This window comes from Chelonoidis abingdonii, chromosome 3 (assembly GCF_003597395.2).
Source record: "Chelonoidis abingdonii isolate Lonesome George chromosome 3, CheloAbing_2.0, whole genome shotgun sequence".
NCBI classification, from domain to species: Eukaryota; Metazoa; Chordata; order Testudines; family Testudinidae; genus Chelonoidis; species Chelonoidis abingdonii.
Genome location: NC_133771.1, coordinates 168,371,265 through 168,393,609, shown reverse-complemented (window position 1 = coordinate 168,393,609; position 22,345 = coordinate 168,371,265). Strand labels below are relative to the sequence as shown.

Sequence of the window (22,345 nt, the reverse complement as noted above, 5' to 3'; positions counted from 1 at the left end):
ACACAGAACAAAGCCAAAAACCTCCAGAGGTTCCCACCCTTACTTTTGAAAATCCGGTTTCCTGATTGGTCCTCTGGTCAGGTGTTTGGTTCCCTTTGTAACCCTTTACAGTAAAAGAAAATTAACCCTTACCTTACCTATCTACTTATGACAAGGTCATGGGCCATTAACAAAAATTCTGGGAAGCTGTGACCTGCCCCAGACTTTTACTAAAATGTTCATGACAAAATGGGTAGGGAGGAGGGTCAAGCACCCTGCCCTGCTGTGGCTGGCAGGGACTCCTGCCTGTGGCAGCTGGGAAGCTCCGGGGGATTCCCCTACTGGCAGCGGCAGCTAAGGATTTGCTTGGGATGCCCCCTCATGCTTCTGCCCATGGCGTCTGGGGAGCTCCGGGGGTCCCCAGCACCCATGGACTGGGGAGCTCTGGGGGATCCCCTCCACCCACAGCTGCTGAGGATCCTCCACCACCTACAGCAGTTGATGAGCTGTTGGGATTTCCCCCACCTGCCCCCGGGGTGGCTGGGGGGTTGCTGGGGTACCCTGCAGTTCCCTGCCATCATGGGAGGTGGGGGTACCCTACAGCTCCCAGCCACTGCGGGCTGAAGTCACACAGGTCTACAGAAGTCACGGATTCTGTGACTTCCATGCCGTGACCAAATCAGAGCCTTACTCATGTTTAGCCTCTAGAAGTGAGAATTTTCATAAATATACTGTATATACTTGCACTGCTTAGGTTCACAAGTTTGTTAGTTGCACTGCAGCAAGAAAGCTTTGATTTAAAAAAATCAAAGAAGTTGTGCTATAGCTTAGTTTTAGTAATAGTCTTTTTAATGAGAGACATCAATGCGTTGTATAAGGGCATAAAAGGGAGGGAAATCAGACTTATTAAGGAAAAACCTGAAGAGTTATGATATGAAGATAATTTCTAAGCTCTGTGCATCAGAAAATCTCTTGCTTTGCACTCCAGTACCTTGATCATTGATGGTGCTGTGTAAGTAAAATGTTTAATGTATTTTATTCTCTTTTTTAAACTACAGGTTTTGGCTTCTGATTAAAGAGGATGGACATATGGTTACTGCCCGACAGGAGCCTCAGCTGGTTCTGATTTCTGTAAACTGTGAAAATGGCTGTTTAACACTGAATGCTCCAGAAATGAAGGAACTGCGTGTTCCAGTCAAACTTTCCAGGAAGAATGCAGTGCACAATTGCAGGTATTATAGGAAGATTTTTCTTTTTGAAGTACTAACTTCAATTTAATATGCTTTTCTGTTAGTTTTACAAAGAAAGTGTAATATACCTTAATGGGCTTGATGCAGGAATTACTGGGTGAAATCTATGGTCTGTGTTATGCAAGAGGTCAGGCAATATTATCATAATTGTCCCTTCTGGCTTTAATTTTTTAATAAGTCCACTTATTATTGAAGTCAAATTTTAAGAGATGACATCAAGGTTATCGGAGATTATACACTATATCTACCAAATTACCCATGCATATTTACTGTCTGTTCTGCATTTAGCTTGGCTGGGTGGTTGCATTTGAAAATCTTGGTCATGTATGTAGCTATTTCTTGATTTCCAATAAGCAAATTCTGTGTGATGTGGATCATTGCATAGAATTGGTAAATTGGAATTTGTGACATTAGGTATTTTACCTGTACTGAAATCTACCTTGGAAAATGGCCAGTGCCTAGCAGAAAAGGTAAGAATGCTTTTTTCCTGTTAAAATGTTAGTTACATTTAAGAATATTGGGGCAGCTCTAAATGTTGGTAACCTACCTGAGCGTGGTGCTGTGGGCTTCTCCTGTGGATAGCAGAAGACATCTTGCTGGAGCTGAGAATAAAGCAGCTTTATAAGGAACTACATTTGCCAGCTCTAACTGTAAATTGTTGCTATGGAAACTACTGTTAACATAGTTCAATTTTTTCTTTTTAATTTACATATTAATATAAATTGACGATGCTGTTTATGATGGAAAGCTGGGGGGGGTAGCGTTATCTTTTAAAAATCTGTTTAGTATGTATGTATGTAAGATCTGATCCACAATATTTCACTTTTTAGAGATAATGTCTTATTAAAAAAAAAAATGTCTGTAGCCTCTCCTCTGTGCTGTGGTTCAAGTCCCTGCCCTTCTATTTGGTGCTTGCTATCACTGATATTTGGAGTGGTGTATGCCCTTTCCTTCTAGGGTTAGGTTCTGGGTTCTTTTCTGGTGCCTGGTACCTCTATCCAAGGGGACTGATTGCTGTGCTGTTCTTTGAGAGAAATAAATGATAATGCTAGCTGGCATGAAATATAAAGCCCACTACACAAGGGACAATAAAGCAAACAAACACAACTCTCTGCAAAGGATTGACCCACCCGAAATAACAGCCTAACAAAGGGGGGACTTTATTGGGTACAGGAAAACAGGATCTGGGGAAGGAAAGGACTAAAGTTATATAATAAGTAAATGAAGTAATAAATAAACCAGTCCTTAACTTGTCAATGCTCACAACTCATTCTAACCCTTGATTCCATCCCTGGCACCTTCTCAGGCAAATTATACGTTAAGGCTGAGTCCTGAGATGCAGTGTTGCAGTGCAGTGTTTTTGGCCAGCTTAAACAAAGAAGCCCTCTTACTCTGTCTTCACCCGGGGATTGCGTGGGCAGGGTTCTCTCCTGCCTTCTACCAGGCTTGCTGATTATGTGAAAAAGTAGCCCAAAAATCACTAGCCACCACCATTGGGCTCCTTTGGAATCTCCTGTGGACTGCTTGTGTCCACCCAGCAGTCCTGCAACCTGCAATAGCAGAAGGGAGGTGGAGCTGCTGGCAGTGGAGAGTGATGGGCAAAGAGCTAGGGCTGTGAGACAGATGTATCTGCAACTCCCCTCCTCCTCTGGCAGGCAGCCTGCCTTGGGAAAGCCTGTGACAATGCCAAGCAGGTCTTCCTTGTGATGGGGCTTAGAGCTGGAGTCTGTAGGGTAGCAGCTGGAGAGGTAAGTTACTAAGTAACCTCCCTCACGGACTGCACTGGGACAAAGGGTGGCCCTAGAGCAGGGGTCGGCAACCTACGGCACGCGTGCCAAACATGGCATGCAAGCCGATTATGAGTGGCACGCAGCTGCCTGCCGCGGTCCCAGCCTCCAGCTCCACTCAGCCTCACCACGCTCCCCTGTCGGGGGCAGGAGGCAGAAGCTTGGTTCTGCAGCAGCCAAGCTTCTCCCTCCCTTGCTTCTTCCCCCAGCGTGGTGCTTTCTTGCCTCGCCCCCTCTCTGTCCCTGAGCCAATCAGTTGATGGTCCTTGCGAGGGGGAGGGGGGAAGAGCGGTAGCGTGTAGGCAGCTTTGTGCAGGACACAGAGAAAGGTAGGAACAGAGCCTGGGGAAAGGAGGTGGAACAGGACACATCCCTTCCATCCCCCTGCCATGAGCCACTCATGGCAGGGGGTTGGGAACACCCCCACCAGCCGAGCGCCTCAGCCCTCCCTGACCCCCCCTCACACTCAATCTTCTGTCCTACACCCCCCATGCCCCTCTGCCCTGACCCCCCGCACACACTCAGCATTCTGCTCTGCAGCCCCCATACCCCCCAGCCCTCTGCCCTAAACCTCCCTCACCCCAACACACACCCAGCCTTCTGCCCTGCATCCCCACAGTCTCATCCCTCTGCCCTGAACCCCCCAACACACCCAGCCCTCTGCCCTCACCCTTGAACCCCTCCACACCCCCAGCCCTCTGCCCTGACCTCCCCTCCCAGGTCTGGGGTCCCGGTCGCAGGCCCTGCTCAGCCCACTGCTGGCCTACGTGAACATTTTAATTTAATTTTAAATGACGCTTCTTAAACATTTTGAAAACTTTGTTTACTTTACATACCATAGTTTAGTTATATAATATAGACTTATAGAAAGAGACCTTCTAAAAACGTTAAAATGTACTACCAGCACACGAAACCTTAAATTGGAGTGAATAAATGAAGACTCAGCACACCACTTCGGAAAGATTGCCACCCCTGCCCTAGAGCTTCTTGGGCTAGGGGAGAGGGCCCCGTAGGTTTGTTTCCTTTCCCTGATGGAGAGAAGAGCTCCCCATAGATTCCTGTATCTCTGTGCAGTCTTTTCATCCAAGACTTCCACCAGGGCTCATGCTGTGCTGACTCCCCCTATCCTTAGCCTGCAGCAGTGGTTCTCAAACGGGGGTACATGTATCCATGGGGGTGCACAGACATTTTCAAGGAGGTGCATTAACTCATCTAGATATTTGCCTACTTTTACAACAGGCTATATAAAAAGCACTAGTGAAGTCAGTATTAAAATTTCATAGAGACAATGACTTGTTTATACTGCTCTATATACTGTGTTCTGAAATGTAAATACAATATTTATATTACAATTGATTTATTTTACAATTATATGGTAAATGATAAAGTAAGCAATGGTTCAGTGATAGTGTGCTGTGAAACGTCTGTATTTTTATGTCTGATTTTGTAAGTAAGTAGTTTTAAAGTGAGGTGAAACTTGGGGTCCACAGAGCGAATCAGACTCCTGAAAGTTGTACACTAGTCTGGAAAGGTTGAGAGCCACTGGCCTGCAGGTCTGGATTAATCCATCACCAGATCCTAGGCAAACATACACTTCTGGGTCCCTATTTTATAATTTGAATAAGAATATACTTCAATGATGTTCCCTGCCATACATACCACTGCAGTAAATTTCCATCCCAGCTTGTTCAGTCCTATTGGAAAAGGAATTGGTTTCATTACCCAGCCAGTACCCTCCTTTCTCCTTGACCCTGTTGGGAAGGCAATGTAAATCTCAACTGTGTGTGAGGACTGTCTTGGTTTGTTCATCCACTGGTGCAGATTTGTGCATGAATTGAAAGAACTTCACTCACTTGAGTGAGCAGTGTTGCTATCTGGTGCATGGGGTCACAATCACAACACCCCTTCAGTATATCCTGGTTGCCATTCTGTCATGATGGAATGAATCTACATCGGGGTGTTTATACAGAAACAACAACCTCCACCCCCACCCCTCCAAACAACCCCCATGCTACACATTTTGGGGCCCCCATGTGAACTTACCGTGGCTCCCAGAAAATGGCCGCTAGGTCCCTGCAGCCCCATGGCACATGGGCGACCAGGGAGGCTCCGTGCCGTGCCTGCGGGTGCCACCCCCGCAGCTCCCATTGCTCGTGGTTCTGGCCAATGGGAGTTGCAGAGTCAGCTCTGGGGGCAGGGGCAGCGTGCAGCACCTCCCTGGCTGCCCATTCACTTAGGGGCAGCAGCGACCTGGTGGCTGCTTCCAGGAACCACGAGGAGCAAGGTTAAGCAGGGAGCTTGCCTTCACCCTGGACCCCAGCTGTGTCACTGACTGGACTTTTAATGAACTAGTCAGCGGTGCTGTCTAGAGCCACAAGGGTCCCTTTTCAACCGGGCATTCCAGGCAAAAACTGGACACCTGGCAACCCTAAGTGCCATAGAGCTACGGCTCCCTTTGTGTAGAGTGGGATTTTCGCAGGGACTCCAGGGGTGGCTCCCACAGTAAAGTGTGAAAACTGAAACTAAAATAATGTCTCAGGCTGTGCAGTGTTGGGGTCTGTGCAGCTCTGGCTGTCACTTATCTCGCTCACCCCATGCATAAGCCTCCCTTTTTGCCTCAACAGGAGTTTCAGATTCCTTCTGTCCCCACCCCTTACTCCACTCAGGCTGAAAAATGGTGTCAGAGGACTCTGGTAGCCATTATAGCTGTTGTCCTATTGGTAGGGCCTCCTAGAGGCTCAGTACAGAGCTCCAAGAGCTGGCAAACTCAGCTCTTGGAGCTCCGTACACATTACTTTCAGAAACTTATAGTGACATTAGAAAGAGATGATTTAAAATAGCTGAGCTGCATAAATCAAAATTATAAACATAAGCAATTCTGTTGCATTTTTCACTTGTAGATCTCAGTGCTTTATAAAAGTATCATCCCTATGTTACAAGTACTGAAAACTGAACCATGGAGAAGATGATTTATCAAAGGTAAAATTGTGAGCCAGTGGTAGAGATGGAAAGGGAACTCAGGTCTCGTGATTTCCAATTAAATGCCATATCCACTGGATTATGCTGCTTCATTTAAGACTAATTTGGTTTTCCCTCTTTTCCCAATTAAGAGCTCCCGTTCATAGCTTTGCAAATATTAGATTTGGGGAATCCAAATTAGCTCTAATGTTGATTTGTGCAACAGGACTGTTTACAAATTGCAGACTTGCATAGTGTGGTGTTGTAGGTTCCTATAAAACCCTGTTTTCAGTTGCAGATAACTTACCCGTAATTAAATAGTTTTTGGCTGAATTGTTCCATCCAGGTGTCTACCTAAACTTGAATCTTTCTGAATGGTTCAGCCATTTCCAAGAACAAGATTAGGGGAAATTGCGTTGTTTTGCCTGTTTAAACGTTCTTACAGCTGTATTGCTGAGAAGTTGTAGGCCTCCATGATCTGTAACAGGGACTTAAATTTGGCAGGCAGGCTGCCTTTGTATCAAAAATGTGCCTTTTGCTATTATCATGAAAAAATGCCTAATTTTGGCTAAACTTAAATTTTTGAGAAATCTCAGATGATGTGTCCAGTTAAAGACTTGTTAGTTTGGCAGCTAACATCTCCAAAGATTCCAGCAGCGCTGTGTGTGCTTCATTCTCCTCACAGATCCTGTGTGCCAACTAGACGGCACATGTGCCATCCCCACAGAGGGACTGAGCATACTCTATCCCTGAGATGCAAGAATTGAGCAGGATTTCTGCAATTGCTTCTTGCAGGTGCCAGGGACCACTGTGGCACTGAGCACCAGAACAAAGAGCAGAGAAATGCTCTCTTCTATCCTCTCTGTGTTTCTCCTCCTGACAGTGTGGAGAAGAGGGAGAAAGTTGACTGACTCATATGTAGAGGGTTGAGGAATGGAGGGGGTGTCAAGACATTCAAGGTGAGGGTAGAGACTCAGAAGCTAAGGGAGGGAAGTTAAGAACAAATCTGGGGAGGGGAAGAAGAGGAGTATAGGGGCAGGAGCAGGGCAGTGTGCAAGAATAGGGACAAGAATCGGGGGTGAGTGCAGGAGCTGGAGATGGAGAGGATAGGATCAGAGGATCTGGGAAAATGGCAAGAGTCATGGGTCAGAACATGGGTGGGGAGAGGAGCAGAAGGAGGGAAATAAGGGCAGGCCCTGGGCCGGGGAAAGAGCCAGAGTGGGAATAGCAGTGGGGGCAAGTAGGAGGTGAAGGGGACAGGTAGAGTCTGCAGAGGAGAGCGGTATGTAACTACTAGAGAACACTCCCCTACAGAACATGGAATTGAACCTATTATTCCTGAGTCTCAATATCCCTCTGCTGTCAGTTAATACCAGTGAAACCCACTGGTAAAGTGTGTCTCCAACCCTTTCTCATGGCAGGTCTGCACAGAGACTGCTGCTGCTAGTTATTCAGTTAACTCCAGTAGTAGAGGGCTCCATGTCAGGAGTCTGTAAAATGTCTTGAAGGAATTTTTATTTTTTTTCAACTTCTAACTTTTTTTTTAAGAAAATTAAGAAATTGTATAAAAACACTTAGAAGAATGTTAAGTTTGCTAAATCAAATCTGCCAGAATTAAGGTTGCCTGTGATACTCCTAATTCTTCTCCCTTGTGCTCTACGATATAGTCTTGAATTATATGAGGTCACCCAAAATCAATAGTTAATTTTGAAAATCTTGTCCTGCTTTTAATGCTGCCAAGTCATACTGTAGAAAATTGAAATAACTTTTTAATGAAAATAAGCCAACAATTAAAAAAAACCCCACAGCTCTTCTCTGGAGTGCAGATATGGCCAGTGACAAATGCAGTCAGTAGAAAAAACTTAAATACTTGAGAATAACTTCCACTTTCTTATGGCCTTCTGGGCACTCGCTTTAGGTAAAGGAAGCTGCACTGCATATAAATCAAAAGGACCATTTTGAGGTGATAATACAACTAATAGTGACTGGCCTTGAATTTTTTTGGGGAAAATTATTGCTCTGTAGTTGGAAAAAGATCCCTCTCATAAGCAATATTTATATCAGATGTGGGCAAACTACAGCCCGCTGGCCACATCTGGCTTGCGGGACTGAGCTCCCAGCCAGGGAGCCTAGTCCCAGCCCCTCCCCCGCTGTTCCCCCTCACATACAGCCATGCGGCCGCGCTCTGGGGAGCGCAGCTGGCTCTGGGGGGTGTCGCGGCTGCGAGCTCCTGCTGCTGGTCAGGGGGCGGGGAGCAGGGCGGGTGGGTAAGGGAGTGGGGGGGGCCTGGGGGCAGTCAGGGAGGAGAGGGTGGTTAGATGGGGTGGAGGTTCTGCAGGGGGGCAGTCAGGGGATGGGGAACAGGGAGGGTTGGAAGTGGGAGTCCCAGGGAGGCTGTCAGGGGAGGGTTTTGTGGATAGGGGTCGGGGCAGTCAGGGGACAGGGAGCAGGGGAGTTGGATAGGGGGTGGGGATCCTGGGAGGAGGAGGTCGAGGACAAGAAGCAGGAGGGGTTGGATTGGTTGGGAGTGCTGAGGGGGGCAGTCAGGGGGCGGGAAGTGGGAGGGGGTAGATAGGGGGCAGGGCCAGAGTGTTTGGGGAGGCACAGCCTTCCCTACCCAGCCCTCCATACACTTGGGCCAAAAAGTTTGTCCACCTCTGATTTATAGCCTGCTGTTGAGAGCTTTTGCCACCCACGTGGAGTTTTCATGTTAAATCCTCAACTCCAGTTAATATAGAGAATATCTCATATAGAATTACTCATGTTGAGGATCACAACTTGAACACGAGTCAGCAAAGTGATGCTGTGGCAAAAAAAAGCCAATGCCAGCTTAGGTTGCATTAACAGAGGCATAGCAAGCAAGTCATGTAGTACCACTCTACTCAGCACTGGTTAGGCCTCAGCTGAATATTGTGTCCAATTTTGGTCATAAATGTATGGAAAGGAGGGAAACCAGAAAGGATCCATAAGGACAAAAAAGATCAAAGGGATGGAATGCAACTAATCTGAGCAAAGGCTGAAGGAACTGGGTATGTTTAGTTTGGCAAAGGAGAGATTAAGGGGGGATATCATAGCAGACTTCAGAAAGTTGAAAAGCTGCCATGAAAAAGATGGAGAAAAGTTGTTCTCTTTTGCCACAGAGGGGAGGGCAGAACAAGAGGCAATGGGTTCAAACTACAACATAGCAGATTTAGATTAAATCTCAGGGGAAACTTCCCAACTGTAAGAACAGTAGGACAAAGGAACAGACTGCTTAGGGAGGTGGTAGATGCTTCTTCACTAGAAGTTTTCAGAAAGAGGCTTAACAGCCATTTGTCTTAGAAGGTTTAGACACAACAAATCCTGCATCTTGGTAGGGGGTTAGACTAGATGATCCTTGTGGTCCCTTCTGACCCTATGGTTCTGTGATTCTATCTCATTCCATAATTCGGGGCTTTGCACACATTTATGGTAGGAGGTGCTTCAGAGAAATAAGTTTCATATACACCTCTACTCCTATATAACGTGACCCGATATAACATGGTAAAGCAGCACTCTGGGGGGCAGGGCGGCGCACTCAGGGGCATCAAAGCAAGTTCGATATAACGCGGTTTCACCTTTAATGCAGTAAGATTTTTTGGCTTCCGAGGACAGCATTATATCGAGGTAGAGGTGTATCACCCTATTTTTACCTCCCTGTGTCAGGGGAAAATGTTGGACTTAACCCCTCATTTTGGAGGAGGGCTGTGTATTTTATCAGGAACCACAGGCTCAGAAGACTCTACATTTGTTTCATGCATTCTACTCTGGTTTCTGAACTGACAAGCCCATTCTCAAGTTGATTTGACTGAGTATGTGGATTTTAAAAAAGGATGCAATATCCGCTTTAAACAGAAACCATCTTGCAGCCTTAACTATGGTATGTGTATCCTTGCCCTTAATAAAAAATGCTTAAAGAACAGAGCTACTGTCTTTAGTGGTGATAAAAGTGTCACCCGATATATTCTTTAGGTGGCATAATCTCTTATTTTTGTCTAAATTCTCATGCCCCTAAAATTTGAGGCAACACTTAATCGCAAGGGATGGGATTAACAAATGTTGATTGACAGTTATAACTGCTCTTGGAAACTGTCATTCACTTGCTTAAATTGATCAAATCTAAATTGGTGTATTTTTTGGTAAAGGCTTTTCTGTCTTTTAAAAATGAAAAGTGGAATGGAATTATGCTTGGTATTATTGACGCAAGTGTATAGAATAAATCTCACTTTTTTTCTTTTAAATCTAGCATGGCAAACGGATGTTGTGTATTACAGTACATTGTTGTGACAGTTAACTCAGCCTAACTTGTTCAGTCCCTAACAGGCGGGAAATTCGATTACTGTATTTATCAGTACCAGTGCTCTGTGTTGCCTGTCTGCAAGGAACCGGCATTGTATGTACTGGATTTGTTTGGATTTTTTAAATATTTGCAGAGAATGTATTACTGGGTCCAGAATTTAATTCCATATTGAATTTCTTTATCGCCACTCAGAGAGCTCATTGCCTGCATCTTTTTCTTTTTGTTTTATGAAACCAAGATGTTTGATTTTGAATTGTAGAGATTAAAATAAGTCCACTTGAGTTTTCTGCTTTTAAACTAACTCATGCTTCTTTTAGGCTGTTTGGATTGGATATCCAAGGCAGGGACTGTGGAGATGAGGCAGCTCAGTGGTTCGCCACCTTCTTGAATGCACAGTCATATCGACTGGTGCACTTTGAGTCACAGATGGCGCCTAGGAAATCCAGAGACATATTCACCACTTTCCGATCCAAGGATAAGGTTAGATGAAAGTTTGTGTGTGTCTTCCTCCCCTCCTCAACCCTCCTATTGTAAGTGTTCTATGGGGAGGCATGTACAACTTACTGAAGTTCCTATTTCAAGCGTATGAGCAGTCCCATGGGTTTTGGTGGGATTGTTTGCTTGCTTAAATTGTGTTTTAAATCAATTAAACTTATTGAACATGAAGAGCTACAGAATCTGAGGCTGCCATTTTGACAAGAAGTGACCCAGCATGCGACCAAGGGGAACTCCTGATGCATTTAATGAATGAGAGATGCTGGAGTCTTTGAAGGCAGTTTATTGGTAAACTCAATGTGTACTGAAACTCCCTCTGCTGTCTCTATCCCCAGTTTATGTGCAGCACCGTTCTAATATGAACTGTCATTACTGCTATTTTGTTTACAGATACTAGGCTGGATTGAGCCCTAAATCAGAGGTTTGTGCTTCCACTGAGGAAATCCCACACAAAAGAGGGTTATGGCAGCACAAGGTACCCACAATCCCCTCTCCCCTGGAGTGGGACTGCAACCACTGCATTAGAAACAGGGTACAAGGGCAGGGAAGTTGGGTGATGTGGTAAATCGGTGCCCTCCTGTGGCAGCCTCCCTGGGGTCAGGGATCCAATGAACAGCTCTCCTTTCTCCTTCTCATTCCCATCCTCCACTTTACCTTCCCTAAGCAAAATCCTCAAGGGAGCAGGGTGTTGAAAACAGTATCTCTCCTTCTCCAGGTAAGAGTTCCCCAGGGGCATAGTTGGCTCTGGTAGTGCAGGGAGATGCAGATTGAGTACCCTGCCCTGCAACTGTGAGCGTTATTGTTTATTGAGCATCAGCATTTTACCTGGTGTTGCATAAACAGAAAACAAGTACGGGAAGTTATAATAAAATCTCTACTCTCTGTGTGCATCTTCTCAACAAGTAAATGAAGACTAATTAAGAGCATTAAGACCATTTCAGTGAAGCACTCGCTGAAAATGAAGATACTGTATGTATTTGGCTAAGGTGGTAATTTGACAGATGTACGTACGCAGGGAGCACAGAGCGGTGGTGTTGGTGTTAATATGGAGGACAGAGCAATGTAAACATTTCATTGCACATTTTCACTTGTTTGAGAGGGGGAGAGCATAGACTATCTTTCATTTTACAGATTTTGTACAATGTGTGCAAGGAAAAAAGGATAGTTTGGGAGGGAAGGGAGACTTTCAGTGTGCACTGAAACTCTCCTGAAAACTGCCTTCAAAGTCTTATGCTTGTCCCATTTTACTGATGTGTGTGGAGGGAGTTTTCTTAAAGTATTATTCAGTGGTGCTTTTTGCTAAAATGGCAGCCTCCATGGAGAAAAGTCAGCGCTATTAATGATCAATTGCAACTGAATTTTAATATTGTTTGTTGAGTAAATCTCTTCCCAGAATTTGTGATAGAGTGGATTCCATCTATCAGAAAATCTCATTTGATATAGATTGAAAAAGGGAAATATTTGAAAAACATAGTCAGTTTGCTATCTGAAAGACTGGGGACAGGAAAGGGAATGGTCTTTTTTTCTGACACTCCAGAAAAAGACATCCCTAGGCAAAGAACTATAAATATGCAAATAAACTTCATGCTGACCCAGAGGTGTGCAAAGGAGGGTTGTGAATTAGGAACTAGGCTATCTGTGGGCTGAAAGAAACACTTGACTTGCAGAAAAAAAATTGGAAAATAATAATTCTGGACATTGTTTGTTATTAAATATGGGTCACCTTTTATATGAAAATTCCATTTGTAAATCATTTATAAAATAGTAGTAAATGATTAATAGATGTTTTATCAAATGGTTAATTGATTAGAGATTTAGTCCAGCAACTCAATGGGTTGTTTATAACCTTCTGTAATATCTTCTGCTGATATCTGCAACATGTAACACTCGTGTCTGTAACATGCTTCTATCTATTTATCATTTATTAACCCTTTATAAACAACTTATAAATAGAAGTTTGTATTTGGTCAACTTTACTATTAATTTACGATGGCTACTATGCTTGGAAGGGACAAATTATTTCACTTCTCAGAATACTGCCCCTGAGTCGTAAGAATGTGACTACAACAACATAAGACTACATGGCTAATATATGGCCATCAATTCAGTTACCTGTTTCTTGGCCATCGAAAGTTCTGCAGACCTTGTCTATTGAGAAGCATGCTCTTATGGGAGTGTTAGGATTTGTTTGCCTTCATTTTTGTAGATTGCCTATCCCGACTGTAGCCCAGCCCTGATCCTCTCAGAAGCTTCATTGGAAGATCTAAATACTAGGCTGGAGAAGAAAGTTAAAATACAGAACTTCAGACCAAATATTGTTGTTACGGGTTGCAATGCTTTTGAGGAGGTAAGTGATCTACAGCAGTGGTTTTAAAACTTTTTTTCTGGAGACCCAGTTGAAAGAAATTGCTGATGCCTGTGACCCAACGGAGCTGGGATGAGAGTTTTAGGGTGTGGGAAAGGCTCAGGGTTGGGGTGTGGGAGTGAGGGCTGTGGGATGGGACTGGGAATGAGGGGTTTGGGATGTGGGAGGGGGCAGGGGGTTGAGGTGTAGGGAGGGGGTCAGGCCTCTGGGCTGGGGGTGCAAGCTCTGGGGTCGGGCTGGGGATGAGGGGTTTGGGGTGGGTCTCAGGGCTAGGGCAGGGGATTGAGGTGCAAGGTTGGGGTGCAGATTTACCTCCGGCAGCTCCCGGTCAGCAGCACAGCCAGGGTGCGGAGGCAGGCTTCCCGCGTGTCCTGGCACTGTGGACTGCGCTGCACCCTGGAAGTGGCCAGCAGCATGTCCGGTGTCTAGGCAGAGGCACACAAGCAGCTTCGCGTGACTCTCGCCCACAGGCACCATCTGTCCATCTCCCCCCCGCCCCCCAAGTTCCCATTGGTGGTTCCCAGCCAATGGGAGTGCAGAGCTGGTGCTTGGGGCGGGGGTAGCGTTCAGAGCCCTGTGGCCCCCCTGCCTAGAAGCTGGACCCACTGCTGACAGCTTCCAGGGCACAGCACAATGTCAAAACAGGTAGGCACTAGCCTGCCTTAGCTGGGCAGCACCGCCGACGGGACTTTTAATGTCCCGGTCAGCAGTGCTAACCAGAGCGACCCAGTGCCTGAGATGTCGCAACCCAGTACTGGGTTGTGACCCGAAGTTTGAAAAAATCTGATCTACAGTACTTGAATTGCTATTTGTTCTGAGTCTTAGATGTGTTCTTCAGAACCCTGTTTCCTTGGGATATAGAATCCAAAGACGATCTAAAGCCTTGGCTGTACTTGGGATTAGCTCTGATTCAGCCATCAATAGCTGGTGACTGGTGTAGCTGCAATGGTATAAACCCCAAATATAGATAAGGAAAGCAGCTATCTTGGGGTTTGCCTTGCCACATCTGGCCACCAGTAGCTGACTCCCAGGTACAAATAAAGCCTAGAAATTCTACTATAAATGCATGCAAAGTTTAAAGGGAGATAATAGGTTTGTGGATATTAATTTATATTTATGCAGCCTAGTGAAGGATAAAATGAATGTATGTAAAATGTGAGGCTGGGACTGCATGCTTGCCTTTAGGCCTCAAATGGGAAATGTTATGCACAGTATAAGACATCTAATGATAGAGAAAAAATATTTGGGAGTTTGTGAGATACTTTATAACATTTTGCTTTTAAAGAAAAGCTCATCCTGATGGTCTGAGAGTACCATAACTGCTGCATATTTATTGGTTCTTTAAACATTTAATTAGCGTAGATAAAACTGTGAGTTTACATGGCAGAGCAGTGCAGATTTTACATGTTTGAGCTCACTCTGGAGAGTTTCTCTTTATGGGTTTGATTGTTCCTGAGGACCTAAAATTCCCATTGGAGGATTATGCCTCTGTCTTCCAAGTAGGATTGCATTAGGAAGCTTCTGGGCTGATAAGTGAAGACTGACTTTGTTTGTTTTCATTGATAACATTTTGTGGAACTGTAGTTACCTTAACTTTTTTTAGATTAAATACAGTGTTAATTATCAGTTGTGAAGTCAGAACAAACCCACTTATGACTAGAAAATACGTTCTGCAGAAGATGTTCTTGGTTCTCCCTTTTTGTATTAACCTGCATTTTATGTTTGATAAATTACTTGTTTTTAATAAAAATCATGTATTGTGTACCTATAAGACAGGTTATTTTAAATGACCAGTCACTTTTTAGTGGAGTGTATCTGAAGCAATTTGGTAATTCATACAACTTACCCCGTAACTTTTGCAAAAGTGATCACACTGCTTTGAGTAGATGATTAATATACTGATGTTGACAAATGAAGTGATAACCTGTTTTATTAAAAATAATAGCATATCTATTATAGCTCTTATTATGAGGATGCAAGAAAGCATAATGCTCTAAAATGGTGCTTTGTCTTATAGTAATGTCCATGCTCAAAGTCAACTTCTGGGAAATGGTTAATGCAAATATTTTGAAAGTATAATCATATATAAATGTTTATATTTCCCTTAGGATTCCTGGAATAAGATAAAAATTGGTAATGTGGAGATGAAAGGGACAATGGCTTGCCCCAGGTAAGGGTTTAGGAATATACTTGAAGGAAAAGTAAATATTAAGTAGCTGCTGTTGTCTAACATTATCTATCATTACAGGTGTATTTTAACAACCATTGATATGGATACTGGGATCATTGACAGAAAGGAGCCACTGGAAACGCTGAAAAGGTAGCAAAAATAGTAGTGTCTCATCTTGTATTCAGCAGGTTATTTTTAAAAAAAGGCATTTGGAATGTGTGCTACGTGAACTCCTACAGCCTTTCAAATTGCAAGCTTTGGGTTCAGTCCTTGGCTATGCACTATATTGAAAAGAGGACTCATTAAGACTCTCCGTCTCTCACTTCTTGTATATAGGACTCCTTGGTCCTCTCTTCAGTGTAGTGTGCCTGTATAGTTTAGGCAAGGACTGGACCCGAAGTATGCAGTCTTTTAAATTGCATCATTTAACGGTCTAATTGTAGCTGGTAATCATTTATATCTGTCCTACAAATATATAAACTATAGTTTGTGTGTGTGTGAGAGAGAGGGAGGAGGAGTATTATTGGTGATGCAAGTAGCATCACCTGTTATTAAGGTTGCCTGACACTTTTCTCATTTGAGGACCCCTTTTTCAGTTACTTCTAACTTTTGCCAAACTTTAACTACTTGGGCTGAAGTTTTCCATTCTGGGTGTCTGCCTTAGGCAGACTTTGTTTTTGTTGTTTGGGGGAAAGTGGGATTGGATTTTAGCGAGAGATTTAGCCATTTCTGAGAATGAGAAATTGGGGGAGAAATTAGGACCAGAGACAGGTGGGGCAGGAAAGGAGTGGGACTGGTAGTTGGCAGGGGAGGGAATTGAGACTGGTTGGGCGAGGAGATAAGGGAGGGGCTGGGAGGAAATGGACGGACCGCAATTGGCTGACAGGGAGACTGCAGCTGGGAGCCAGGGAGGGAAGACTGGGAGCTAGTAGATTGGAGAGGGTGGAAACTAAGATGGGATGAGGAGTTGGGAGATACTGGGGCTGGCTGTGCAAGAATAGTGGGACTGAGAAGTAGTGGGATGGGAGGAGGAAAAAATAATAGAGATCATGTAATTAAAGACTGTCATGATGCATGTCCAAATTAAGATAGCACCAGCAACCTTTATTCTTGCATTTTCTGACTTTCGAGTGCTTGACTTTTTATTAAGGTTGCAGTGTGTGTAGTCTATATGATAGATTACAGGAATGTCACGCTGAAGCCTAGAATGTCTGCTGAGTCGGTGTGAAGTGATGGAAACAGTTAAAAACATGGCTGAGAGCTCTCTTTGTTTAGGATATCATCAGGTTCAGTCATCACTGGAAGTGCTGTCTGATACTGGCCAGTTTTTAAGTTCTCAGCCATTTTGACTTTACATCTATGCTGTGTACAGCAGCATCCATCTGTGCCATGCCAAGAGTCCCTAGACAATTGTGATACCACAGGTAACTCAACTAGTCATCACCCTTACTCTACATCTACTCTGCATGCAACAGTTTGATTGGTTCTTTGAAGGAGTCTGCACATGGATGGTGAGTTACTTGGCCCAACTGTCAGACCCATTCAACAGCTTGGGGCTTTCACCTACTTACGTGCGTGACAAGGATCAGTCAGTCTCTTCTCATATGAGGTGCTCCATTCCATTAGTTATCTTAGCTGTCCTACATTGTCACTCATTTAATTAGCTTGCATCCATTAGGAGAGATGAGAGAGCATACTTCAAGTGTTCTCTAACCTTCACCCTGTAAAGCCCTGTGCCCTTTGACTTGTATACTCCAAGGCCCCAATCTTGCAATAACTTATGTTCATGCTTAACTTTCCCTTGAAATCAATGGGATTAGTCGTGGTAGTAAAATTAGGCAAGTGAGTAAGGGTCTGCAGGTTTGGAGCTTTAATACAGCCAGCATCTTATCAGCTTTCTTCCATGCCTCTGCATGTTGAACTGTGAATTGAGTTGTCAGATCTGTCAGTACACCCAGATAATCTCCTTCCAGCAGTGTTAACTAGTTTTCTGCTGTTTAAACTGTACTGGTACTTAAGCCCCAAAAACTGTCATGCATGTGTGAGATATTTTACTCACAGCAGTAGCCTCACTAAGTTCAGTTCATTGGGTTTGCCAAAAGAAAATCTACAGTGTGTTGACTTATTCCATCCTAAATTTTTGATGTGCCATAAAACTTTATTCACATCTTATTGTACTTTAACAAAAATTGCTAAGCAAAAATTATCTTTATTCTTCATAATCCCGTGGAAGCTTGAAATAGACTTATTTATTTATAATCATTTATTTTTCTTTGTCCAGGGTGCGTTATTGTAGAGCAGCCCATATGTGTTGGGCTGCTTGTGTATTTAAATGCTGCATATTTCTTTAAGTGTTTAAGTTTTTGTTCCATTTTTTTAAATAGTGGTAGTGGCATAAAGAGAGATGAGTGAAGAGTATCCCAGAATATAATCTACTGCTAATTTACAATGAAGGGATGCTATTAAATTTACTTTAAAAAAAACCCATTAACTTCTGTTACGTAGGGCGTAATGTCTGTGGATTCTATTTGTGTCTTAAATACATACATAGAATCTGGGTACTTCTGTTGCATTTCCTCCAACTTAAAACAAAGCTCCCACCTCTTTTTTTTTTTCCCTCTACTTCTTGAGGCTGTGTTTTGCCTTAAGTGAATAATAATGACCATTTTCTCTGTGCAGTTACCGTTTGTGCGATCCTTCTGAGCGACATCTCTACAAATCCAGCCCTCTGTTTGGATGGTATTATGGAATTGATAAAACTGGAACGCTTCAAGTTGGAGACCCTGTGTACAAGATAGTCAATTGATGGAAGATGTATTTTGAGTGGAAAATAATTGTTCATTTTTATATGCAAATGTTTTTTTCTGTGAGCACAGAGCCTGAAATAACTCCTTGATGTTATCTTGAGGTGTAAAGTACACTGTCCTTGATTGTCCACGGATCCTGTGACGTGCCAAAGTCTTCTCAAATCAGTCAGTCCACTAATGTGCCTTGAGTCCCTAAATCTAAAACACCTAGATCAGATGATAAAATGATTTTCAGTCTTACACACACACACTTATAATATTGCTATTGTGGAATAAGGAAAGAGGGTGAAACAAGTTGGATGATGATAATTGAATGTTCCCTTCAAGGTTTGCCTGTGTTTTAAATTCCTATCTAAATTGTGATGCCTTTAAGAAAACCACCCTTGGAACATTTTGATCTCTTGTTACTTGGTTATGGATTGGCAGATAAAGCAAGAAATTCTGAACCAGCAAAAGAGCGGGTTGTGACAAGCCATGAAGTAGGCGAGACTGTTTTGGAGCTTAGGTTCTCTACTTTCTATTGTGAACATTGAAATGCTGTTCTGTTCCAACATTCTTGAATAACAGCCTAGTAAAGTGAAGAATTAGGCTGCTGCTGCCCTGTTATTGGCTCAGTTAACAGTGCTGGGCAAGCACTTACCATGCTTGTTGCAAGTAACGCATGCCTGCCTACCTGTCTTTCACAGGTGTTGCCGAGGATTGACTGATTTTTGTAAAGTGCTATATAAATACTAAGTATTATTGTGGCAACATATATCCTAGCATTAGCCTCTCAAGAAATGTAACATTGTGCATGCACAGTGCGGTGAATGGTGGCAGGCAGTAGCAGAACAAGTGTCCCTATGGGCAGAATTTGGTGAACCCTATAAAGCTCATGCTCCTGAGCATAAAGAAGTTGAACAAAATTTAAATCCATTAAAATTACAGTAATTAAAGGTGGGCTTTGGGGGATCAGGGGTAGATAAGGTCAGATGAATATTTTTTAATACACGTTTAACATTTTTAACTGATGGAAATGTAATTATTTGATTGAAGTAGCTAAGGGAACGAGATTATATAAACATTGGTAATCAGACAATTCAACAATGATTTTCTAAAATTATGTACTTAAAACCGATTTTAACTCTAGAAATAAATATAAACTTCTGCAGAGCTCTAACTATTGTTTAATACAATGTTCAATTTGAGGGCCTTGTTCTCTTGGTTTTTGCCATTTGATGTTACATCTTACCTATGTTGGTGTTCAGTTATTTCTCTGCTACTTCATATACCTTTTGGTTTGGCAGAAGGCCCTACCCCAATGCCCTATTGCACAGTTAAAGGCTTTGTGCAAGAAGTAGATGCCATATTCAGCATCCAAGTGTCTTTGCATTGCTGTGGAGAAAGGCTTCAGTGCAGAGAAGTCTTCAGATTTCTGATGTGGGGAGAGAATCATCAGGATTTGGTAGCAGCCTGGATCTCTGTGGATATTGGCAAAGAACCATCCTTGAACCTGAAGCTGGCATGTTGATGCAGAACAATCCTTCCAGTACAGGACACATGACAGCTGAGATACCTTCTTGTTTATCTTGTGCTACGGAGCTAAGAACCAAGACTCAAAGTAGACTAGATCCTGGCCCTGCTGAGGTCCATTTACAGTAGTCTAGTACAGGGGTAGGCAACCTATGGCATGCGCGCCAAAGGCAGCACGCAAGCTTATTTACAGTGCCACTCATACTGCCTGGGTCCTGGCCACTGGTCCAGGAGGGCTCTGCATTTTAATTTAATTTTATATGAAGCTTCTTAAACATTTTAAAAACCTTATTTACATACAACAATAGTTATAGACGTATAGAAAGAGACCTTCTAAAAACATTAAAATGTATTTACTGGCATGTGAAACCTTAGAGTGAATAAATGAAGATTTGGCACGCCACTTCTGAAAGGTTCCCAACCCTGGTCTAGTAGCACAAGGGGACTGAATGCTGGATTGGGTGAATCTTTGGTTAGGCTGAGCCAGCTCTGCATTCCCCTCTCCCCCTGTGATCCTTGGTGTGCATGAGGCATTAAATGTGTGGCTTAGGGAAAGGATTTGGCTGGAACGCTGTTGCATCCTTGATGTCTTTGGCTGTTACTAGCCAAGGCAAGTTAGAGCAGCTGTTAAGATCCCTCACATGCGTAAAGCATGTACTTAACCTTGCAGGACTGGCCCCTGTTTAACTCATTAATTCTGTTTCTTCCTATCTGGCAGCAGTTTGCTAAAGAGAACTCTCAGACAGATGATGTAACTGTGCTATCAGCATTTACCTTTGAACTTTGTCACAGTAGCTTATTCCTGCTAGAGGGGACATAATATCTGCTGAGAATTTTAACACTAGTGTTCTCAGGTGACAGTGGATATGGTAGCTAATGGGATAACCTTTATTGTACCAACAAGTACATAATATGAGGTGCTCAGCTTTTTCCCTTCTTCACATCGAAGCAATTCCTACAGAAAAAAATGCAGATACTAGAAAATGCCCACAGCCTGTTAGAGTTAATCACTGATTTCTGCCCCCCTCCCTGACAGAGGTGATGGGGGTGGGGCAAACATTGAGGAGAGCAGTGTGGGATGAGAGGATAGTTTGTGTGGAGCACAGGGGTTTTTCTTGATAGAGGCTACATATGCAGATTCAACTTGAGGGATAAGATCTGGGGTTATCTTGGACGTTGGGGAAGCACAGGAACAGAATACCTCTGGGTGGGGCTGAAGGGCAGAATTGGCCTGGCTCTGGAGAGTTGGAGTAGGGGAGGGGTGCAGGCATGGGTGGTGGGGGGGGAGAGGAACTATGGGACCCCAGACCTGCCGCCACCCCCCCCCCCCTCAGGTCCAGTTGCCATGAGTGGGTGCAGCGGGCCCCAGGGGCTGCTGCTGCCTCAGTCCTGGGCCATCTGGCTTGGTGCTGCCACTATGCTGGCCTTGGTACCCCTGCTCTTGGCTGTGGTCTGGTGCTGGGCCAGGAGGTGGGTGGCTCCCAGCTTCAGCAGATGGGGATGGTGTTTGGTCTCTTCATCTACCTGGTGAAGTACTGCTGGGGGCGGATAGATGGACTGGGTAGTGGGTGGAGGTGACCAAGCTGAGCTGCAGAGTGGGGAGATGCGGGAGTTACTTCTGGGGGTCCCAGCCAGTGAGCCCTGGGGAGATGCTCTGTGCTGGTGGTGGGGTTTCCACTGCCCCGAGCCCACTGGTCATATAAATTGTCATCTTGCTGTGGGCACCCCCCTTCCATGAAATGCCCTGTTGCTGCAGGTTGCACCTTGTCCCTGGGTTAATATAGTGAGTCCTGGGTGAGGACTATTTATTGGACACTGCCCTGGCCTGCTCTGTGTCTGGCAGAGCACAGGCAGTGAACAGAAAATGGGAGCAGAGGGTTGCAAACATTTTCATAGCTCAGGGACCCACCTGATCTGACCCTAGGTGCATAACATCCCTATGAAAATTACTCAAACTGCCTACAGGGACAAGTAACCTTAGGAAAGTATATTCTAGATTGGAAATGGGTTGGGCCAGTGCTACGTGACTAGCAAGTGCAGATCATAGCTCAGGTACATATCCTTGAGCATCATAAACAACAGTGGGTTTATAATATATTAACCACTAAAAAGAATAGACATTAGGATACGGAGAGTTTATGGCAGGATCAGTGCCACAATTAGCAGTGACAATTGTATGCAGTCATATCTTGTATCTGAGCTGTACTGGAAGCTGTAAAATGGGAAGGGGGGAAACCCTAGAGTACACACCAGCTATGATTGTCTCCAGGTTTAACTTCAGGAACCATTGTGATATAGATGTAGAGAGAAATTAGCAGATTAAATACAGATTTATCATTGCCTTTTCTCCTATATATGTACATCATGTTAAACCTGTTAACAAAACTGTTCTTAACAGTCTGAAGCAAATCTCTGTTAATTGGTCTCCATTTCTTGTATCTATGAAGACTTTTTCTACAAATTCTTCAGTTATCCATAGAGCCTCCCACTGTATTCAAGACCTGAATTTTGAAAACGTTTGTGTTTGCAGGGCCGTCCAGAGGATTCCTGGGGTCTTCGATGGTGGGGGGCCCTTCCATTCTGAGACCCGCCACCGAAGTGCTCTGAAAACCCGCGACGGGGGCCCCCCACCACTGAATTACCGCCGAAGCGGGACACGCCCCCGAAGTGCAGTCGGGTCTTCGGCGGTAATTCGGAAGCTGGG

At 44.1% G+C, this 22,345-nt stretch overlaps 1 protein-coding gene across 1 annotated transcript in view; it reads left to right on the top strand.

Annotated features, from left to right (window-relative positions):
• The window catches only part of MTARC2 (mitochondrial amidoxime reducing component 2), a 20,517-nt gene extending 2,019 nt beyond the window's left edge, over window positions 1-18,498 (top strand). Inside the window, exons 2-7 of the mRNA XM_032792707.2 lie at window positions 1,038-1,211; window positions 10,610-10,772; window positions 12,994-13,134; window positions 15,261-15,322; window positions 15,401-15,472; window positions 18,002-18,498. Of these exons, the coding sequence (XP_032648598.2) occupies window positions 1,038-1,211; window positions 10,610-10,772; window positions 12,994-13,134; window positions 15,261-15,322; window positions 15,401-15,472; window positions 18,002-18,128 (739 nt within the window). The 3' untranslated portion in view covers window positions 18,129-18,498. The remainder of the gene's footprint in view (window positions 1-1,037; window positions 1,212-10,609; window positions 10,773-12,993; window positions 13,135-15,260; window positions 15,323-15,400; window positions 15,473-18,001) is intronic.
• Window positions 18,499-22,345: the final 3,847 nt, after the last annotated feature.